The sequence below is a fragment of the Carcharodon carcharias genome, chromosome 2 (genome assembly GCF_017639515.1).
Source record: "Carcharodon carcharias isolate sCarCar2 chromosome 2, sCarCar2.pri, whole genome shotgun sequence".
NCBI classification, from domain to species: Eukaryota; Metazoa; Chordata; class Chondrichthyes; order Lamniformes; family Lamnidae; genus Carcharodon; species Carcharodon carcharias.
Genome location: NC_054468.1, coordinates 99970341 through 99992726, shown reverse-complemented (window position 1 = coordinate 99992726; position 22386 = coordinate 99970341). Strand labels below are relative to the sequence as shown.

General features: G+C 43.0%; 1 protein-coding gene across 2 annotated transcripts in view; it reads left to right on the top strand.

Moving 5' to 3' along the window:
- The window catches only part of LOC121291029 (ephrin type-B receptor 1), a 550430-nt gene that overhangs the window by 222994 nt on the left and 305050 nt on the right, over nucleotides 1-22386 (top strand). For both annotated transcript variants that reach the window (XM_041212061.1, XM_041212060.1), the window contains one exon: nucleotides 156-837. In XM_041212061.1, coding sequence (XP_041067995.1) covers nucleotides 156-837 — 682 coding nt within the window. The remainder of the gene's footprint in view (nucleotides 1-155; nucleotides 838-22386) is intronic.

The window sequence follows — 22386 nt, the reverse complement described above, 5'->3', positions numbered from 1 at the left end:
AAAGAATGACACTCTTTAAGTAGAAGGTCTTGTCTGTCTGTGTCTCAGTGCAGAATATTTTACATCAGATGTGTAGACACGAGGAAACACCAAACCTGACCGTGACTGTACTGACTTGGCGATGTCTGCCCTTGTCTTTTTCTGTTTCCTTGCAGTGGGAAGAGGTGAGCGGCTACGATGAAAACCTCAATACCATCCGTACCTACCAGGTCTGCAATGTCTTTGAGTCCAACCAAAATAATTGGCTGTGGACCACATTCGTCAACCGTAAGGGTGCCCAGCGCATTTACGTGGAGATGAGGTTTACTGTGCGTGACTGCAGCAGCATACCTAATGTCCCAGGTTCCTGCAAAGAAACATTCAATTTGTATTACTACGAGACTGACTCTGGGCTGACTGTCCAACATACAGCTCTGTGGGCTGAGATGCCATACCTCAAGGTGGACACCATTGCTGCGGACGAAAGCTTCTCCCAGGTGGACTTTGGCGGCAGGCTGATGAAGGTCAACACTGAGATCCGCAGCTTTGGACCTCTCAGCAAGAATGGCTTTTATCTGGCCTTTCAGGACTATGGCGCCTGCATGTCGCTCCTCTCCGTCCGTGTCTTTTTCAAGAAGTGCCCAAGTGTCATTCAGAACTATGCCACCTTCGCTGAGACCATGACAGGCACAGAGAGCACCTCACTGGTCATTGCCAAGGGCACCTGTGTGCAGAACGCTGAGGAGGTCGATGTGCCCATCAAACTGTATTGTAATGGTGACGGAGAATGGATGGTGCCTATAGGGAGCTGCACCTGCAAGGCAGGCTACGAGCCAGAAAAGGCAATGGCATGCAGAGGTAAGACTATGACATGCCTGTGTGCAACAGTGGGGACGGCAGCGAACATTAACACCTTCCCTTGGCAAACTTTGTCTGCCCCCTTTTGGTGTTTCGTCACTTAGTTCATTTGTTATATGATCTGATGGGAAAAAAGGTGGTTCAACTGCTGTTTTATTTTGACAACAGCTATCTCCATATTTGGCAAGGAAGCCAAGCAAACTGGGAGTGGGTCAGAGTCACTGTGCTCGATGCATTTCAGTAGGATGTTACAGAATGACACCCTGCGAGTACCAAAAATGCCCGATTGTGGGGAGGATGTGGTGAGCTGGCACATCCCCCGATGTACGATGCATATATTTTACATACATCGTGTATATCCAAAGTGTATACATGTTTCATCCATTGTTATTCTACCCTGTGACATATGCTGCACCATTATTGTAGCATAAATCTCTCTGTAGGACACAACCATGTGGTTTATAATGCAGTCCATAGGGCTATCCACAGCATGTTACAAAGGAACAGTGAACCCTGTAGGAAATTAGCAAAACAAAACTTGCCTTTATATAGCACCTTATATCTTAAACGTACCCCAAATAGGTCTGGATTTTACACTACTACCCCACACAATCCCACCGACCCCTAAACCCAGCCGGTTGTGTTTTTGGAGGGAGGCATGTCAAATATGATGGGTAGCTCACTCCCCATCTTCTTGCCATCCCGATCCGGTCCCCATAATACAAGAGGTAGGCAGGTGCCAAAATCAGCAGCGCGCCCGCCATTTTGAAATAAATAATTAATGGGCAATTGAACTTGTTAACAAGCCAATTAACCCAAATATTATGCTGCCCATGTCATAGTATGGTTGGCATGGGCAGGCAGGCGTGAGAGGGAAGGCCATCTTTTTAAGCAAATTGGTTGAAAGGCAGGAAGAGAGGTGGGGGGGTGGGGGCACATCTTTCAGTGGATGCCCTGTGTGTATACTCCCCTTTGGTTCTCCCAACCTGACCTCCAAAACCTGCCCCCTCACTCACCCACCCCTCCCTAAGCTCCCTGATCACTCACTGTACATTACCCATAACCTATCTCTCACTAGGATCCATGTCCTCTTCATCCTGGGGCCTTCTTGCAGTCCCAGCAGTATCCCCTACAGAGTTCTGGCACTGTTGGGACTGGTAGAACTGCTGGTCAGTCAGAAGTCCCACTCTCTCATGTTGCCAGCAGCGCTTCATTGCTGCGGGGGCAGCCATGTTGCACAACAGTTGGAGCAGCACCAACCCTTCTTTTGGGGGGGATGAGCAATACACGCCCTCTATCACCAGCCCCCACGCTCATAATATTCAGCCCATGGGCTCCAGAGTTGGTCAGCTGGACAACAGGCATTTTTATAGCTTCTTCTGTATCTGTTCTTGCGCTATTCTACCATATGGTGAAGGTTTACTCAGTTAGTAGTGGCACTATTAACACACATGAATGTCAAAGGGGGATGGTAGAATATCCTGCCTCCTTTACATAATCTATGCTGTCATTGTGCAGTGCTTGTGTGTACAGACACATTACTGTCATGGGAAATGAGTAACAATTACAGTTATAACCCCTGGCAAATGTCAGATGTAGTACTGAGCAGGTTAGATACTATAGTGCATTGGTTCTGATCCCAGATGAGCAACCCCCTGGTCCTGAGCTCCAGGGTAAATTGCAAAATGCAGAATTTAATGCATTTAATAATTTGTCAACTGGCACCAGATAAAAAAAACTATAAAAACCAAACTGATTCATCAATGTCATTCATAGTAGAGCCATCAAGTACAAAAGTAAGGAAGTTATAGTGAGCCTTTATAAAACATTCGTTCAGCCTCAACTGGAGTATTATGTCCCGTTTTGGGCACCATACTTTGGGCTGGATTTTATGTTCTCCCCTGTGGTGAGTTCAGAGTTGCAGAGGGCATTTAATCAGGTGAAGGATGGGGACCCTGCCACCTTCCTGACTTCACCCTGATTACACCCGTGGCAGGATGGTTGGTGGATGGCCTTCCCACCCCACTGCCAGTTGAGGCCCTTATGGGCCCATTAATGTTCAATTCAGGTGTTACCCTAACAGCAGGCAGACCTGCCACTATGACATACAAACTTGTATGGGTTGCTTGTGGTGTCCCAGGGGGTGGCATCTCATTCAAAGACAGTCAGTGCATGATTGAGAGACCCAGCATCAGGAAGGAGGGGAACGCATTGAGAGTCATCCCCTGCACTTGCTGCTGATCCCTCTACCCCCCCTTCCCCCATGAGCCTCCCACTTCACAAAACCCCTCCCAACAACACACACCTCTGCCTGGCTCACTGCGATCCTGGGCCCCTGGTGGATGTATGTCACACATGATGGTGCTGCTGAGAAAAGAGCTGCCAACCTCTGATTGGCCAGTTGCTCCTGGTGTGCGGGACATCCCAACCCTGGGAGTCCTGATCCCATGAAAGACCTGCCTGTGGTCTGTTAAATGCCTGATTAGCACGTAATACGATAAGCCTTTCTAGGAGGAGGAAACGCAGGTCTCTCACTGGCCCTCCACCCAACGGTCAAGACCCCATCACCTCCACAAAATTTCTCACTTTGGGATGGATGTGATAGCATTAGAGAAAGTGAAGAAAAGATTTACGAGAATGGTTCCAGGGAATGAGGAACTTCAGTAACATGGTTAGATTGGAAAGGCTGGAGTTTTTCTCCTAGGAGAAGGGAAGGTTGAGAGGAGTTTTGATGGAGGTATTCAAAATCACGAGGGATGTGGATCAAGTAGATAGGGAGAAACTGTTCCCATTGATGGAACGATGGACAATGAGAGGGGCCAGATTTAAGGTGATTGGCAAAAGAAGCAATGGCAACATGAGGAAAAACTTTCACACAGTGAGTGGCTAGGATCTGGAATGCACTGGCTGAGGGTGTGGTGGAGGTAGATTCAATCCATGGCTTTCAGAGGGAATTGAGTAATTATATGACAAAAAAACTTGGACAAAGGGGAAGGGGCAAGGGAGTGGCACTAGTGGAGTTGCTCTTGCAGAGACCCAGCACAGACATGAGGGGCCGAATGGTCTCCTTCTGTTTTGTAACCATTCTATTGATTCACTGCTGTGTTTGGTCTGTCTACAAGTGACTCCAACCCCACAACCAAGATAGTTGATTACTGATGTTCTCTGATGAAGCATTGACTGCACCAACAAAGCAACAGGGAAAGTGGACCATTGACATTTCTCAGAAGTAATACGAATCACTGGTGACATTTTGTTTCCCTGTCTGCTGGTTTGAGTCACATATCTGCAAGGGTGTATGTCCAATAAAATGATTGTACCTTGACCAAAGCTGAATCTATGCCAGGCCAATGGTTCTGGCTTTAATCAGGAATTTGTTGATGCAGGAGGGTTGTTAATAGTGTCAGGAGCCTATCAGCTTTGTTGATCGAACCCATTCAAGGATGCATTCCCTGTTATATGTGTTTCATTGAGATGGCACTTCACTTGTTCACCTGGTGTAATAGAATTATGTTCACGTTATCTTGTGCAAGACTTTGAAACTGCATTAAGCATTTTGGAAATCATTCAACTAACAGTAAGTTACAGTCACAGTGAAAGGAAAGGAGTAAATGGTGCAGCAATACTGTACTAAAATATCACTGCCTGCATATATTGATTAAATTTAAAGACTAAATTAGGCTAAAGTCAAGCTTGTACACAGAATGTGGCAAAGCGATGAATCTGTTATTATGCTATTCAGCTCTTTTTACACTTGTCAACTTGCACACAGTTATGCAAGTATTGCTTTTTTTATGCATTCATTTGCCAGACAGAAACTCTTTGTACCTTTCAGTTGACTTGACAGTTATCACATACTGTAATTATGCCCTCCGGCTGACAGGCTTGCTTTAAGAGCACTCTGTGAGCCATTTTGACACAGGTTTTTATCAAGCATGCTAGGCCCTAGTGAAGTCCTTTTCACATCCCCCCACTTCCCTCTCCTAATGCAAAATAGGACCTGTCTCTGGCATGCTTTAATCCCATGTTGTGATTTTAAACACAGCAAAAAACGAGCACCTTAGTGTTTCAAGCTTGTTGATTTGAGAGTGCAAAGTTTAATGCTTTAAATACATAACATGACATCAACCTCAATTAGCATACCTGAGCTTCCTTTCAAAGAGCCCCTGAATGACATTTTTTTCTGGGAGTGTGGAAGGGGCTGCAAAGGTGAAAGAATTAGAATGAGTAGTAAATATTAAAAGGAAGAGGTCATAGGAATTGAAGGGATCATTCAGCCCCTCGAGGCTGTTCCATCATTCTATTTGATCATTGCTGACCTCAACTAAATTTTATCCCCCTTTGCTCGATACCCCTTGATATCCTCACCAAACAAAAATCTATCAATTTCAATTTATCAAAGTCCAATTGTCCCCCAGCATCCAGAGCATGTATTGAGGGAGAGAGTTCCAGGTTTATTTATTTATTTTATTCATTTACGGGATGTGGGCATCACTGGCTGGGCCAACATTTATTGCCCATTCCTAATTGCCCTTGAGAAGGTGGTGATGAGCTGCCTTCTTGAACCACTGCAGTCCATGTGGTGTAGGTACACCCACAGTGCTGTTAGGAAGGGAGCTCCAGGATTTTAACCCGGCGACATTGAGGGAACGGCGATACATTTCCAAAAAGGATGGTGAGTGGCTTGGAGGGGAACTTCCAAGTGGTGCTATTCCCATGTATCTGCTGCCATTATCCTGCTAGATGGTAGTGGTCGTGGGTTTTGAAGGCGCTGTGCAAGGAGGCTTGGTGAGTTTCTGCGATGCATCTTGTATAAGGTACACACCACTGCCACTGTGCGCTAGTGTTGGATGGAGGGAGTGAATGTTTGTGAATGGGGTTCCAATCAAGTGGGCTGCTTTGTCCTGGATGGTGTCAAGCTTCTTGAGTGTTGTTGGAGCTGCACTCATCCAGGCAAGTGGGGAGTATTCCATCACACTCCTGACTTGTGCCTTGTAGATGGTGGACTGGCTTTGGGGAGTCAGGAGGAGAGTTACCCATCACAGGATTCCTAGCCTCTGACCTCGTCTTGTAGTCATGGTATTTATATGGCTAGTCCAGTTCCGTTTCTGCTCAATAATAATCCCCAGGATGTTGATGGTGGGGGATTCAGTGATGGTAATGCCATTGAACATCAAGGGGAGTTGATTAAATTCTCTCTTGTTGGAGGTGGTCATTGGCTGGCACTTGTGTGGCCCGAATGTTACTTACCACTTGTCAGCCCAAGCCTGGAGATTGTCCAGGTCTTGCTGCATTTGGACATGGACTGCTTCGGTATCTGAGGAGTCGCGAATGGTGCTGAACATTGTGCAATCATCAGTAAACATCCCCACTTCTTACCTTATGATGGAAGGAAGGTCATTGATGAAGCAGTTGAAGATGGTTGGGCCTAGGACACTACCCTGAGAAACTCCTGCAGTGATGTCCTGGAGCTGAGATGATTAACCTCCAACAACCACAACCACCATCCTTTGTGCTGGGTATGACTCCAACCAGTGGAGAGTTTTCCCTTGATTCCTATTGACTCCAGTTTTGCAAAGGCTGCTTGATGCCACATAGTTGAATGCTGCCTTGATGTCCAGGGCAGTCACTCTTAACTCACTACCTTGTTTGAAAAAATGCTTGCTGACATCACTCCTGAATGACCTGGCTCTAATTCTAAGGTTAGGCCTACTCATTCTGGATTTCCACACCAGAGGATATTTTAATTCTATTTTGACTGATTAAATTCTTCTATCATTTCAGACACCTAACAACTCAACCATCTAAGCTCCAGTGAATACAAGTCCGGTTTAGGCAAACTATCCTCATGATTTAACCCTTTCAGCCCTAGTTATCACTCTGGTGAATCTCTACTGTACTTTTAAGACCAATATATCTTTCCTGTAAGTGCAGTACTCAAGATGGGGACTTGCCAAGATTCTGTGCAAATGGAACATCACTTCCCTTCTTTTGCATTTCAATCCTCTTGAGATATAGGCCAGCATTCCATTAGCCTTTTTGATTACTTATTATACCTGAGTCTCCAAGATTCGACAAGAAGGACAAGGGCAGCATATAGATGGGAACAGCGCCACCTGCAAGTTCCCCTCCAAGCCACACACCACCCTATCTTGGAAATATATCGCCGTTCTTTCACTGTCACTGGATCAAAATCCTGGAACTCCCTTCCTAACAGCACCGTGGGTGTACCTACACCACAGGGACTGCAGCGGTTCAAGAAGGTGTCTCACCACCTCCTTGTCAAGGGCAATTAGGGATGGGCAATAAATGCTAGCCCAGCTAGCAATGCTCACATCCCCTGAACAAATAAAAAAAATTGTTTACATGGATATCTGAATCTCTTGGCTCTGCCACAATTTCTGCCACCTCACTATAAAGGAAATATTCTGATTTATTTTTCCTGTATCCTAAATAGCTGCCTTCACATCTTCCCCACATTGAACTTTATCTGGCACGATTAGGTTCTCTGTAAAAGCAAAATACTGTGGGACACAGTCTCAGAATAAGGGGCAGGCCATTTAAGGCTCAGATGCAGAGGAATTTCTTCACCCAGATGGTGATGAAGCTTTGCACTGCTCTCCCCCAGAGGGCTATGGAAGTTTAGCTATTGAGTATGTTCAAGACAGAGATCGATAGAATTCTAGATATTAAAGACATCAAGGAATAAGTGGATAGCGCAGGAAAATGGCGTTAAGGTAAAAAAACCAGCCATGATCCAGTTGAATGGAGGAGCATGCTCAAGGGGCTGAATGGCCTATTCCTGCTCATATTTCCTGTGCTGGAAACCTGAAATAAAGGCAGAAAATGTTACAAATGCTCAGCAGATCAGTCAGCATCCATGGAGAAAGAAACAGAGCTAAATGTTTCAGGTGCCCCATCGTCCCCATCGAACAGCCTGCTTCTACCTCCTTTCTAAGACCCAGAAATGGCATTGCCCAGGTGGACCCATCATGTCAGCTGCTCCTGTCCCACTGAATTGATTTTTTCCTATCATCATTTTATTTTGTCTCACCTTGTCCAGCCTTTTCCAACCTACATCCATGACTCTTCCAATGCCCTCCATCACTTTAAAAGTTATACCATGGAAACACAATCACTGTACACCTCCATCTCCCACCAGTATGGACTAAGGACTCTCCAAACCTTCCTTGAATAGAGGACCAACCAGTCCCTGTCCACCGCCAACTCCTTCTGCCTAGATGAAATTGTTCTCATATTGAACAACTTCTCCTTTAACACTTCCATCAAATAAAAGGTGTTGCTATGTGAATCTGCATGGGCCTAACTATGCCTACCTTTTTGTGTGGTATAAGAAACATTCTTTGTTTATGTTGTACACAGCATTCACTCTCCTCCTTTGCAGCTTATTGATGTCTATATCTGCTGTTTCTTGCTTTCACCCTGAACTGGAAAATTTCATTAACTTTGCTTCCAACTTCCTCTTTACACACCTTCACATGGCCCATCTCCGACTCTTCCCTTCTCTTTCTCGATTTCTTTCACCATTTCTGGAGATAGGCTATCGGCCAATATTAATTACAAGCCCACTGACTCCCTCAGTTACCTTGATCACATTTCCTCACACCCTATTTCCTGTAAGGGCTCTTTTCCATTCTCGCAGCTTCTCCATCTCTAATGCATCTGTCTACCGATGCAAAACACAACTAAGGATAAGTCATCGATCTGAAATGTTACCCATTTCTCTCTCCATTGATGCTGCCAGAGCATTTTCTATTTTCAAACATACCCCATTTAATAATTTCTTACCCCCATCCACACGATTTTTGTGCCTCCTCATTTAGTGTCATCTGAACACTTGAATGTATAATTCTCTAATTTTTAATATAAGTCATTGATAGACATGGTAAAAAGCTAAGGCTACAGTACAGATCTCTGGGGAATACCACTTGTCTGATCCCATCACTTGGAACACATTTGTTTTATTCCTACATTGTCTCCTACCTCTTAACCAATTATAACCTTACAAGGTTACCTCCTAGTCTGTGTGCTGTCATTTATTCTCATGATCTCTTGCTGAGAACTTTATCAAATGCCTTCTATAAATCAGTATAAACAACATCCATTGAACCTACCTGTCCATCATGCTAGTGACCACCTCAAAGACTTAATAATTCATAATGTTGGGGCGTTCATCAAGGGATTGAAGCATTATCAATGTTTCAAATTATCTGAGGGTAAATTTCAAACAGATTCTTCCTTTTCACATTCTCGTCCTAATATTGTTGTTTTCTCCCCTGACGGTTTCCATTATTATCAATAGACACAAACACCCCCTTGGAACATTGCCCAAGTGTAAAACAGACAGCAATGGTGCAAAATCCAAATGTATATTGCTACTTTTGGATGGTGGCTTGCAAGCATTAAATCAAGCGATGAGATTGCTTCATCAGTTTTCTGCTCTTGTTCTCTCTCCTCCTCTTGGGGCTGTTGTGGCTGAGTGGATGGTGTTAATTGTGAATTTACTGAATGCAAGTGGTAAGCATTAAATGGAGATCCGCTTGTACTGCTATAAATAGGGACAGACTGAAGCTGTGGTTATTGGATTAGGGTGTTTGTAATCTGTACCTATGTAAATAAATGCTTATACTGGTGTGTAAAGAATGCTCTATCCTTCACCACCTGGGTTTCTGGAATGTAACCAAGGTGGCAGCGAATGGTTATCTACAGGTGAAGGTTGAAAACTAAGAAAAGCTTTTCTGACAGAAAACTACTATCCCAGTCACCATTGTGGGAAATGGCAAAAAGCAAGTGTAAATTGTCAGGGAATGAATACACTCCGATGTTCTTGGAATCTGAATTGTATGATGACCAGTGGAAGAATTAAATGGATATGTGGGCACAGATTATCTTTCTAGCAAACAAAGGTATGGCTTTGATGTTGTCATTCCCCACAAGCAGTAAAATCGGAAGTATTTTCTGAGCTACATGTCCATTGGTTGGATAGAGATGAAGGTTTGGATCTTCTATTAGAATTCTAGGACAAAATCTACAAAAAAGATGACATGTTAAATGCTTGAGGCAAGGTCAGAATTTGATAGATTTTGGGGAAAAAAAAGATGGTCGTTCCATGGAAGAATGTATCATGGATTTTAACAGATTTTACAAAGAAAACAAGATTCAATTTGCATATCCCTGGATCAGTCCTAATGTTTATATCACTGGATTGTGCTTCATATGGACAGACTACTGGTTCCAACTGGTATTTGGTTCTCAGAGAAGGGAACTTTGTTGGATCAGATGTCAGCTGCCTTAAAAAACTATTCCTGAGGAATTTCCTTCAGTCTTCGCGCAACTAATAAATAGACGACTCAATGATTGCCAGGTTTCTAAATGGTCCAGATGCTGGATTCAGGTGTCAATGCAATAGAAGGATCAAAGACAGGAGGAACAAGGATGAAAGCAGCTTTATCAGCAGATCAGGCTATTATAGCAAAAGACAAAATTGGAATAAAAATAAATACTGAAGGAACAATGAATAGGGATTTCAAATGCTGCTTAAAGTATCATTGTACAATGAACTGCCCAAAGCAAAGAGAAGTGTCCATGAAACAACATGACAAAAATAATTCAGAGGAATTGGATGAACACAGTGATGAATCCAAACAAGCTATACTGGCCACCAGGAGTTTTAGTCCTGTGATGAATGTGTTAAGTCACAGACTCCTTTAACTGTGCAGTACTATATAGTACTTATACTTTGACGATACATGGAACAGGTTGGTTAAAATATTTTCTGGATTTACTAAGTGGGGATGAGTGATGCAAGGTTAAGGAATATGAAAGTGCTGCTAGCTTTAATTTTGGCAATGATGACAACACATTGAGGTCATTAAAGTGATTTGTAATTTCATGTAAAATAGCTGGAAAAGCAATTGTTTCAGTACTGATGAAGTCTCTGGTGAGATAACTTTGCTGTTGAGTAAATGATCTATGAAAAGGCACTAGTGATTCTTGACATGGAGCATGATAAGGCAATTATTTTTGGAAAGTCAGTGGATCTCCAGTTTACCCACTCCAAACGTTATTGTATCCCTTTAATATAACCTGATGCTAATCAGAGTGTTAAGCAAGTATTAATGGCATCAACTGATAAGAATGAGAGACAAAAAAGCAAGTTTTCTTAAAGTTACTCAGAAAATGTAATCGCACACTATTAACAGATGCAGATGTGGTTGAAGAAGTGTTTATGAGGCAAATAGAAGAGATGTGAGAAGTGTAAAATCACAGAATCACACAGTGCAGAAGAGGCCCTTCGGCCCATCAAGTCTGCACCAACATGTGAGAAATAGCCTGGAATACTATGACATGCCAAGTGTTCATCCAGGTACTTTTTAAAGGATGTGAGGCAACCCGCCTCCACCACCCTCCTAGGCAGCGCATGCCAGACCATCACCACCCTCTGGGTAAAAAAGTTTTTCCTCACATCCCCTTTAAACCTCCTGCCCCTCACCTTGAACTTGTGTCTGCTCGTGACTGACCCTTCAACTAAGAGGAACAGCTGCTCCCTATCCACCCTGTCCACGCCCCTCATAATCTTGAACACCTTGATCAGGTCGCCCCTCAGTCTTCTCTGCTCCAATGAAAACAACCCAAGTCTATCCAACCTCTCTTCATAACTTAAATGTTTCATCCCAGGCAACATCCAGGTGAATCTCCTCTGCACCCCCTCCAGTGCAATCACATCTTTCCTATTATGTGGCAACCAGAACTGCACACAGTCCTCCAGCTGTGGCCTCACCAAGGTTCTATACAACTCCAATATGACTGCCTTTCTTTTGTAATCTATACCTCGAATGATAAAGACAAGTGTCCCATATGCCTTTTTCGCCACCTCACAAACATGCTCCTCACCCTTCAGAGATCTATGGACAAAGGTCCCTTTGTTCCTCAGAACTTCCTAGTGTCACGCCGTTCATTGAATACTTCCTTGTCAAATTACTCCTTCCAAAGTGTATCACCTCACACCTTTCAAAGTTAAATTCCATCTGCCACTTATCTGCCCATTTGACCATCCCGTCTATATCTTCCTGTAGCCCAAGACACACAACCTCACTGTTAACCACCCAGCCAAACTTTGTATCATCCGCAAACTTACTCATCCTACCCCCCCACATAGTCATCCATGTCGTTGATATAAATGACAAATAATAGGGGACCTAGCACAGATCCCTGTGATACGCCATTGGACACTGGCTTCCAGTCACTAAAGCAGCCTTCTGTTATCACCCTCTGTCTCCCATAACTAAGCCAATTTTGAATCCACCTTAACAAATTACCCTGTATCCCAGGTGCATTTGCCTTCCTTATATGTCTTCCATGTGAGACCTTGTCAAAGGCTTTGCTGAAATCCATATAAACTGCACTACCCTCATCTACACACTTGGTTACCTTCTCAAAATATTCAAATTTGTTAAGCGTGACCTCCCTCTGACAAAGCCTTGCCTCTCCAATTGGCGATAGATTCTCTCCTTCAGAATTTTCTCCAATAATTTCCCTCCCACTGACGTGAGACTCACTGGCCTGTGGTTCCCTGGCTTATCTCTACAACCCTTCTTAAATAGTGGAACCACATTAGCTGTTCTCCAGTCCTCTGGCACCTCCCCCATGGCCAGAGAGTAATTAAACATTTGGGTCAGAGCCCCTGCGATCTCCTCCCTTTTCCTCCCTCAGCAGTCTAGGAAACAAATCATCCGGACCTGGTGGTTTGTCCACTTTTAAGTCTGCCAACACTTCCAATACCTTGTCACTCCCGATATCAATTTGCTCAAGAACCTCACAGTCTCTCTCCCTAAGTTCCTTACCTTCATCCTCATTCTCTTGGGTGAAGATGGATGTGAAGTATCTGTAAAACGTATTGGAAGATGCTGCCATGTCCTACTGTAAGAATTTCATTGGCACATGACTTTAACAAAATAGTTGCCATGGACCTAAAGAAATGGGACAAATATTTTTATTCTACATTTTACAGACATGACAACCAGATTTAGTCTTTCTACAATAATACCAAGTAAGGATAAAGGAGTTTTCATCGACAAAATCATGGTGAAATGGATAGGGAATAAACTTGAGACACCAGTAAAGGTCCTGACTGATATTGGAGGGGAATTTGGCAATGATGAGTTCAGAGACATTTGTGGAAATATGAACGCCATAGTCATGAATTCCGCAGCTAGAAGTCCTGTCAGAAATTGATTCTGTGAAAGGAATCATGTGGTCATTGATGAAATGCTGCATAACATTTTAGCTGATCAGCCAGACTGCAAGTTGACAGCCACCCTGAGATGGGCAGTTCATGCAAAGAATTCACTCCAGATGGTTGGAGGGTGTAGTCCCTATCAATTAGTCTATGGATGAAATCCCAAATTGTCTCCTGCGCCAAGCAATAGTCTCCCTGCGCTAAATTAGTTCATTTTTTTCTGCATAGTTGAATGCTTTACATGCAGAAACACGAGATATATATGAGGCTGAGGCCCCAGAGAAAATTTGGTGAGCACTGAGGCATCGTATCGTGAGCATCTGAGAAGAGACTTTATTTCAGGAGATTTGGTATATGTAAAAAGAGGTTTCCAGGGAATGGAAAGATCTTGGTAATGTTGTGGATCATGATGGAAAAACAATACTTGTCAAACATGACAATCAAACTGTTAAAATTCATTCCTTGTGATTAATCAGAATGAATTACAAAATCTTGGACTCAGAGCTGATAGAAGTAAACGGAACATCTTATACTTAAGTTGTGTTTTGTGATTAAGAACATGAGGTAGAGAATACAGCAGATCAAGGGCTGGACAATGGTAATGAACATGACACACATGACCAAGCTAACACATCCACAGACCAATTGCCCCGAGTGGTACTCAGGTGACATATATTCCAGAGGGGTGCAACAATTGTGGGACATGTAGGAAAAGCTACTGGAAAGTTTAAATAATGGTTGAATTTGCAGAATTATAGTCAAGAAATGAGGTCCATGGACTGGCAGAATGGGGGAATTAAATAGTTGGAGAGAGTTTAAAGTTTATTCTGAGGTACTGATCAAAGGCAACCAGCATTGTCACATGGGAATCGTACTGAGAAAATGCTTGCAGATGGGACTTATAAGGCAAAAGCATGGCTAGTTCCTAGGGTTTCTGAAGAGTTATTAGCTGATACAGATGTTAGAGCAGACTCTCCCACAGCTGGAAAAATAATCTTACAAATCTCTTTAGCTCTTTTAGCCACACATTAATGGAAGTGTAGGTCAATCGACATAAAAACTACATTTCTGCAGGGTGATACTTTACAGAAAACCGTTTCTGAAACCACCCAAAGAGGCAGAAGAAAAACTTTGGAAGCTAACCAAATTTACCTATGACCAGAATGGTGCTTCCGGGGTGTGGTATTTTTTGGTGAAGTCTGTTGTGCTGAAAATAGGTTTTGTTCAACTAAAATCAGATCCTACAACATTTTACTAGTATCATAAAGGGAAACTTGCAGGCATCTTCAGGATGCATCTTGATGATTTCTTATGGGGTGGTACTGCAGAATTTGAGAACTGTTTTTTGAATGAGGTTAGAGAGAATTAAAAATATTCGAATCAGGCTTGTGGGTCTTTTAAATGTACTAGTTTAGTTATTAAGCTAATAATGAGCAAGTCTGGTATAACTTGAAATTAACAATTCTATTTAGAGTATGATATTCCAATTCTGGTTAACCATACTAGATGATCACTGAAACATGATGTTGTATCTAAAGAAGAGACAGGGCAATTATGAAGCTTGATTGGTCAGTTGAACTGGTTGTGCACTTAGATTAAACTAGTTTTGATGTGCTGGAGGTAAGTACTATGATGAGAATAATTTACAGACAAATAAAACATTAAAAAGGAATTGATTCTGGATGAATGCATACTTGAATTCCCATTCTTAGGTGACCCGTAGAAAATTAAACTAGTTATTTTTTAATATGTTTCATCTGCTAATCTTCCTGATGGGCATTCGAGTGCTGTGGATTTCATAATATTTCTGTGGGGAGAAACTGAGAAATGGCCTTTAGCTTGGGAAGCTAAGAAAATAAAACTGGTTCTCAAAAGTGCTTTGGCTGCTGAAACACTAACTCTTGTGGAGGCAGTAGATATGGGATTCTATTTGTAAAATATTTTAAGTGACACCTTGTACAATGGGTGTACTGAAGATAGTACGCACATTGAATGATATGTAGATGGAAAATTTGTGAAAAGTGCGACTGAGAAAAGGTCATGGGGAACAGCTGGCTAGAAATAAATGCTTGAGAGAAAGGAAATCTCTCAAATTAAATGGGTGGATTCAAATCATCAACTGTCTGATTGTTCTACAAAAATAATATATGTACAAAGAAATTGTTAGGAGTCCTCGAGGAGGGATGTCTCACAATGTAATGCTTTGTGCAGGATATGGAGGTTCTTTATTTAATTAGTCTTGAAATGTTGATTGTACATACAAACTCTTAATTTTTATTCAAAGAGAAAGAAGGAAATCCGTTAATTATATAATAATTACATTTAGTTGTACGCAGGTGGTTGGCATTAACTGGGGATTCACTTGTGCTCTTGTAAGAATATAAGAAATAGGAGCATGAGTAGACCATATGACCCCTTGAACCTGCTGCACCATTCAATGCAATTCTGCATTGGGTTTCAACACCGCTTTCCCACCACTCACCATATCCCTCAATTTACTGGGAGCCAAAAATCTGTCTATCTCAGCCTTAAATATATTCAACGATGGAGCACCCACAACCCTTTCGGGTGGAGAATTCCAAAGATTCACAATCCTTTGAGTGAAGAAATTTCTCCTCATCTCAGTCCTAAAGGATCGGCCCCTTATCCTGAGACTGTGTCCCTTTGCTCTAGATTCCTCAGGCAGGGGAAACAATCTCTCAGTATCCATTCTATCAGCCCCTTCAGAATCCTGAATGTTTCAATGAAATTGCCTCTTGTTCTTCACAATTCCAAAGAGTATAATTCTGAATAGACTGAAACTGTGGGTGTTCAGTTAGGAAGTGCATTTTTTAAATGTGTATCTCTGTAAATAAATGCTTATTAAAGTGTGCACAGATTGGTCACAGTTCTTTCCTTCACCACTTAGCTTTCTGGAGTGTAGCAGGTGGCAGTTCTTGGGTGTCTGAACTCAGAAGGAGAGGGCTGTTGTGAAGGTTGGATGATGCAGTGGGAATCGTGAGGATCCACGGTCACACTATCTGCAGCTGGTTCATTATGTCAGATAGCAGGATGAAGGTGGGCTTAGAGGCCAGAAGGGCCTAAGGAAGGAAGCTGCCATCATCTTCCATATTCTCAGCAACATCAGATGCTAGGTGGACTATCACAGCCTGCCCCATTTTGCAGAAAGCCATCTTTGTCGTAGGGCTCAGGATATGGAGGCAATTTTGTCTCGCACCAGTTCTGCCCTGGTCCCTTCTATTGTATACCCACTTGTTCTGCAAGATAGAGGGCAGAATGTCAGTGGTTGTACAGCACTGGGTGATGTGCCTATCATGACTGAATTGAGGTATGTGAATGCAGCAGGTGGCGGGTGTGAGGTTGGCAGTAATGAGGATGAGGTGGGATATCTGGATGTTAGGCGTGAGTCCTGAGCGACAGGAAGTGCAGCTGAGTGAGGGATGGGGCTGTGGTGTATTGAACAGCATGAGAGGTTGGTGGTATGGTGGGTAAGTATGTCATGTGAGGATGCATTCACTGACCTCAGCCACTTGTGTGTGGTCATTAGACCTTTTGTGGCATTGAATGTTATATACATGGAAAATCAGTGAAAAGTGTGACTGAAAAAAGGTCATGAATTGGCATTGCTGGCTAGAAATAAATGCTTGAGAGAAAGGAAATCTCTCAAATTAAATGAGTGGATTCAAATAATCAACTGTCTGATTATTCTACAAAAATAATATATGTACAAATCGGTAGGAGCTCTCGAGGAGGGATGTCTCGCAAAGTAATGCTTTGTACAAGGTATGGAGGTTCTTGATTTAATTGGTCTTGAAATGTTGATTGTACATACAAACTCTTAATTTTTATTTAAAGATCTGCCAGGTCCTCAGGTCCAGACTTAGGGAGTTGACCTCCCTGGCCCCTGTGCCCAAAAATCAGGGCATATAAATTTTGTGCCCCCAAAGTCTGAGTTCCAAAACAGAAAGAAAGGGCCTGTATTTATATTGAACAGGTCAGGCACTTGGACCAATGAATTACCCTAGAAAGGGCAGTGGCATTTTGTGGGCACACACAGCAGGTAATTCACACAGCAATCTAGTTAATCTAGTTTGGTGGGTGTTTAGTTGAAGGGTTGGCCAGGACATTGGTAAATGCCTTGATTTGTTTCTATGTCCATCCAAACAGGCAGATGTTGTTTAACATTGCATCCTGGTGGCAGTGCAGCACCCCGTCGCTGCTACAACAAAGTGTCAGCCTAGATTATAGGCTCAAATCCTCTTCACCCACCCTATGTGCCTGATGAGTTTTGAGCATTCATTGTTGAGGTTTTCAACTCATTTTCATCCCTAGCAAAGTGGATGGAGGAGGTAGGGTTGTAGCTCTTAACCCAGTTACTTCTTCTAGCCCCGAGCTCAGAAGGATAGGTCAACATTATTTACTAATCAGGTGAAAAGATAGCAAAAGTCATTGCTCTAGAAAAAATATGTCTCATTAACAGGAATTATGATTTTGGAATACCACAAACTTATTTTCTGCCTGCCATTTCTTGGACACACTGTGCAGATACTGTTAAGTACCACTATGACTATTCTTGCACTGTTAAGCCACATTCCATTAATATAAACTGGTGGCAAGTCAAATGTGTTTATCACAGGACTGTAAACACAGTAAAGTGTCTGCCTACTGAAGTAATAGAAATTGGCAAGTGTGAGGGGCTTAGTGAAAAGGAATGAATAGAAGGAGTGTAAATGAAAGAACAGGACTGCCTTTTTGCATTGTAGGTGTTATTGTGTTAACCACTCCTGACAGTACCTTTATTCTTTGTACTTACTAATCTTCACCACGATCTCCAGTATCAATTCAGAAGAATGTGCTGTATCCTTCCAGCGCCATTGTTAATTTTAAATAGCAGCCTTATATCCAGGGCAGAACTAACCACTTGCAGTCCAGCAAAATGGAGAGATATAAACTGGGACCTCAATTACAGTTTCAGGTGTTGGAAGTGCGAGGTACATTGAAAGGAAGATTTGCATTTATTGTTGCTTGGCAATGCAAAACTTGAGTATCGCTGTAAAAAGAAACATGCTGTTGAAGCTTTTTTGTCTTACACTTATCAGGATCGATGCAAGAATACCAAATTTCAATGAGAACAACAATTTATACTGCATGACTCTGCTTGGTTGAGGCATTGCCATGGAGAATGCACCAGGGAGCTCTTGTACCCCGCACTTCTGTTTCATTCAAAAAAGACACAATGCCTGGAAATGTTCCTTATGCCTGGGGAGGACAGGTCCCTGAATATGAATATATATAGTTTCTAGCAGGCATAAGTGAGCCACATTGTGAGCCCGATTGATAATCTTAAATTGGTTGTTTATGTAATTCTTAGCACACTCAGGATTGTTCCGCAAGTGCTGCCCAATCACAGAATCACATCTAACAGTCAACATTATGTCCTGAGTTTTGCAAGCACTGGCTGGGTAAGTATGTTCAGCACTTTGCCTTTTGCGAACAACAGAAGGAATGTGCTATTTTATTCAATCCACCAGTCATTGGGACGTACAGCCCATGTACCTGGCATCACACTGGTGCTAAAATACATATACCACATTACTCTTTTCATGTGGTTGGTAGAACATCTTTATAGCTTGACAGCTTTACACCTGTTGGTGTAAAATATCACTTGTGTTGCTGCTGCATAGTAGACAATCTTATGGCACCTTGGCCTTATTGGCAGTCTCATAAATTGGGCCCAAGCAATCTGCTCACTGTGCAAGCTTGATACTGAAATAGGGCACGTCAAAGATATCTTGCAGTATAATGGATACCCGATTAGATAATTGCCCACCATGTATTGCACATACTCAAGAATGGGCCTAAGGCTACCACTTTCACTCCTGAAAAGTGCCCAGTCTACCTCAGGTTAAAGTATCTCAAAAACTTATGCAACAGGTGAAGCTGTAGCTGTTTCTTGCTGCTACTCTGTAGTAAGCACCCTTTTCCCATGCAGTATAAATTGCTGCTCGCTTTAAAATTTGGCATTCTTGCATCTGTCCTGATGAGTATAAGATGATAAACTTTGACAATGGATCCCTTTTTTCAGCAATACTTGCATTTCTGTAGCACTTTTCGAAGTGCTTTATCGCCAATGAAATATTTGTTGGATTGTAATCACTGTTGTAAAGTAGCAAATGGGGTAGCTAATTTGTGCTTCGAAAACTGCCACAAACAACAATGTGATAATGACCAGGTGATATGTTTTTTGTGATATTGATTGAGGGATAAATATTGGCCAGGACACCAGGAAAAACTCCCCTGCTCTTCTTTGACATACTGTAATGAAATATTTAACATCCACCCAGGTAGACAAATGGGGTTAAAAACAAAAAAACTGCGGATGCTGGAAATCCAAAACAAAAACAGAATTACCTGGAAAAACTCAGCAGGTCTGGCAGCATCGGCGGAGAAGAAAAGAGTTGACGTTTCGAGTCCTCATGACCCTTCGACAGAACTTGAGTTCGAGTCCAGGAAAGAGCTGAAATATAAGCTGGTTTAAGGTGTGTGTGTGGGGGGCGGAGAGATAGAGAGACCGAGAGGTGGAGGGGGGAGGCGGTGTGGTTGTAGGGACAAACAAGCAGTGATAGAAGCAGATCATCAAAAGATGTCAATGACAATAATACAATAGAACACATAGGTGTTAAAGTTAAAGTTGGTGATATTATCTAAACGAATGTGCTAATTAAGAATGGATGGTAGGGCACTCAAGGTATAGCTCTAATGGGGTTTTTTTTTATAATGGAAATAGGTGGGAAAAGGAAAATCTTTATAATTTATTGGAAAAAAAAAGGAAGGGGGAAACAGAAAGGGGGTGGGGATGGGGGAGGGAGCTCACGACCTAAAGTTGTTGAATTCAATATTCAGTCTGGAAGGCTGTAAAGTCCCTAGTCGGAAGATGAGGTGTTGTTCCTCCAGTTTGCGTTGGGCTTCACTGGAACAATGCAGCAAGCCAAGGACAGATGGGGCCTTAGCTTAAAATCTCATCCAAAACACGACAGCTCCAACAATGCTGCACTGAAGTATCAGCCTAAATTTTTGTATGCAAGTGTGAAGTGGGTCTTGACATGGAATCTTGCATTCAGAGGTGAGTGTGCTACCAACTGAGCCTCAGCTAACACACAATGGAACCGTATGGTGCCTCGGGGAGTGTGTGATGCCTCAGGGAGTGTGCAGCGTCTTGGGAGTGTGGGGTGTCTCAAGGCATGTGCAGCATCTTGGGGAGTGGGCAGCGTCTTGGGGAATGTGAGGTGCCTCGGGGAGTGTATGGAGGCTCGGGGAGTGTGCAGTGCCTCGGGGAGTGTGCAGTGCCTCGGGGAATGTACGGAGGCTCGGGGACCGTGCAGTGCCTCGGGGAATGTGCAGTGCCACGGGGAGTGTACGGTGCCTCGGGGAGTGTGCAGTCCCTCGGGGAGTGCACGGTGCCCCAGAGAGCGTGGAGCATCTGGGGGATGTGCAGGACTTTATATTTTCACTTTTGTTCTACCCTGCCTGAAACTGTACAGCAGGTGGTCTGCAGCAGATACAATCAAGGAGGGGGGAGGGGAAGCAGAGGTTTGATCAATTATTTATGCCATGAATGCAAAGCTTTCAGGGAAGTCAAAACACATTGTGATTCTTCCCTCCTTCTGGGTAGAATGAAATATAATTAACGAGCTATAATTAGTGTGAGCTATGAATGGTGGGTAGAAATAGTGCATGGAAGGGAAGAAAAGGTAAGTGTCGGTTTTCTGAAGGGAGTAAAGGCAGTCTGAAAAGCTGCCTGACACATTCTCAGCAAAACATTTGAGGCTGAGAAGGGGCCCTTTTCAAACAAAACCCACTCAGAGTGCTGTAGACAAATAAGCAGCTGTTGTGTAGCGAGAGACCGAGATTCAGAGTCATTCAGTTTATGGGCATTCATTTGGGAAGGATTGTTTGCAAAAGGGCGTCCCATCTGACCTTCAGCTCCATCCTCCTCCTCACCACCACTGCCTGAGCAATACACTTCATGTTGTAGCTCTGATATTTGAAACATATAGACTGAGAGGGTGAGAAAAGCTCAGAATTCTTCTGACTCAACCAAACTATGTTTGGATCTTTGTTGCTGAATTTCCTGGCCATTTGTTCCCAGTGGAAACATGGAGCAAATAATCGGCATGGGCAACATGGTCCCACCTCAGGCCTCTGTATCATCAGGGGACCCCGGCTCCCCACAGAGAGAACAGGCTTGCTGAGTTCCTCCTGTGCTGTTTGTTTGACCAAAAGAAGAAAACCGAAATGCCAGAGGTAAGAAATAATCATTTGGGGCATCTAATCTCACTCCTCTAATCCCTGAATCTCGACCCCGCTCCAGCCATTAGTTGGCCAATACATTCATCCTTGTGACATATTAACTTCCAATGCCAACTGGAAGACAAAAAGACTCATTACCCAATTGGATGATGCTTGACTGTCAGCCAAACAGACTTTTTTCCCCCACTTTTAATATTTTTATATCTGCTAAAGAGAAAATGACAAAAAAAAATCTTTTTCGATGTCTTGATGACTTTTCTCCAGGGTTGCACACTCCAGTGTCCTGGAGATTGATCTTCAATTCTTGAAGAAACCAGGCCAATCCTGGAGGGTCGGCAACCCTGATCTCAACCATTTATTTGCCTTTCTGATTTAACAACTGCTCCCATCCTTCAGTAACTCAGCTGTCCCCTCCTGCTCGATGGTTCAGCTCTAGATATGGAGGTTGTAATGTCGCTGCCTTCAGGAAAATGTCTCGCTGGTGGATTCACGAGGGAGGGATCAAGGTCACAATATAATGTTTTATTGTGAGCCTGACTGGTATCTGCTGATCCAGTGGACACCAGATAAGTGCTGCAGCTAAAGATAAGATCAGATTAATAAGATTCACGTATGCAAAATGCATTGCACTAATCGCAGCTTCAGAGCAGCTCCTACTGAATTGTAAACCTGTGTGTGTAATCTACGTCCAACATTTCTGTGAAGAAAACCGGCCTCTGTAAACATCAGCACTCTGCTGCAGGGATATTAGTTTTAAAGGAATTAAAAACATAAGAAATATAGGGGCAAGGGGAGGCCATTTGGCCTCTAAAACCTTTTCTGCAGTTCAGTAAGAACATGACAGATCTTCTATCTCAGCCTTATCTTCCTGCTCCATCCTCTTGATTCCCCTAGTATCCAAAAATACACCAACAGCAACAACTTATATTTATATAGCACCTTTAATGTAGTGAAATGTATCAGGCCACTTCACAGGAGCA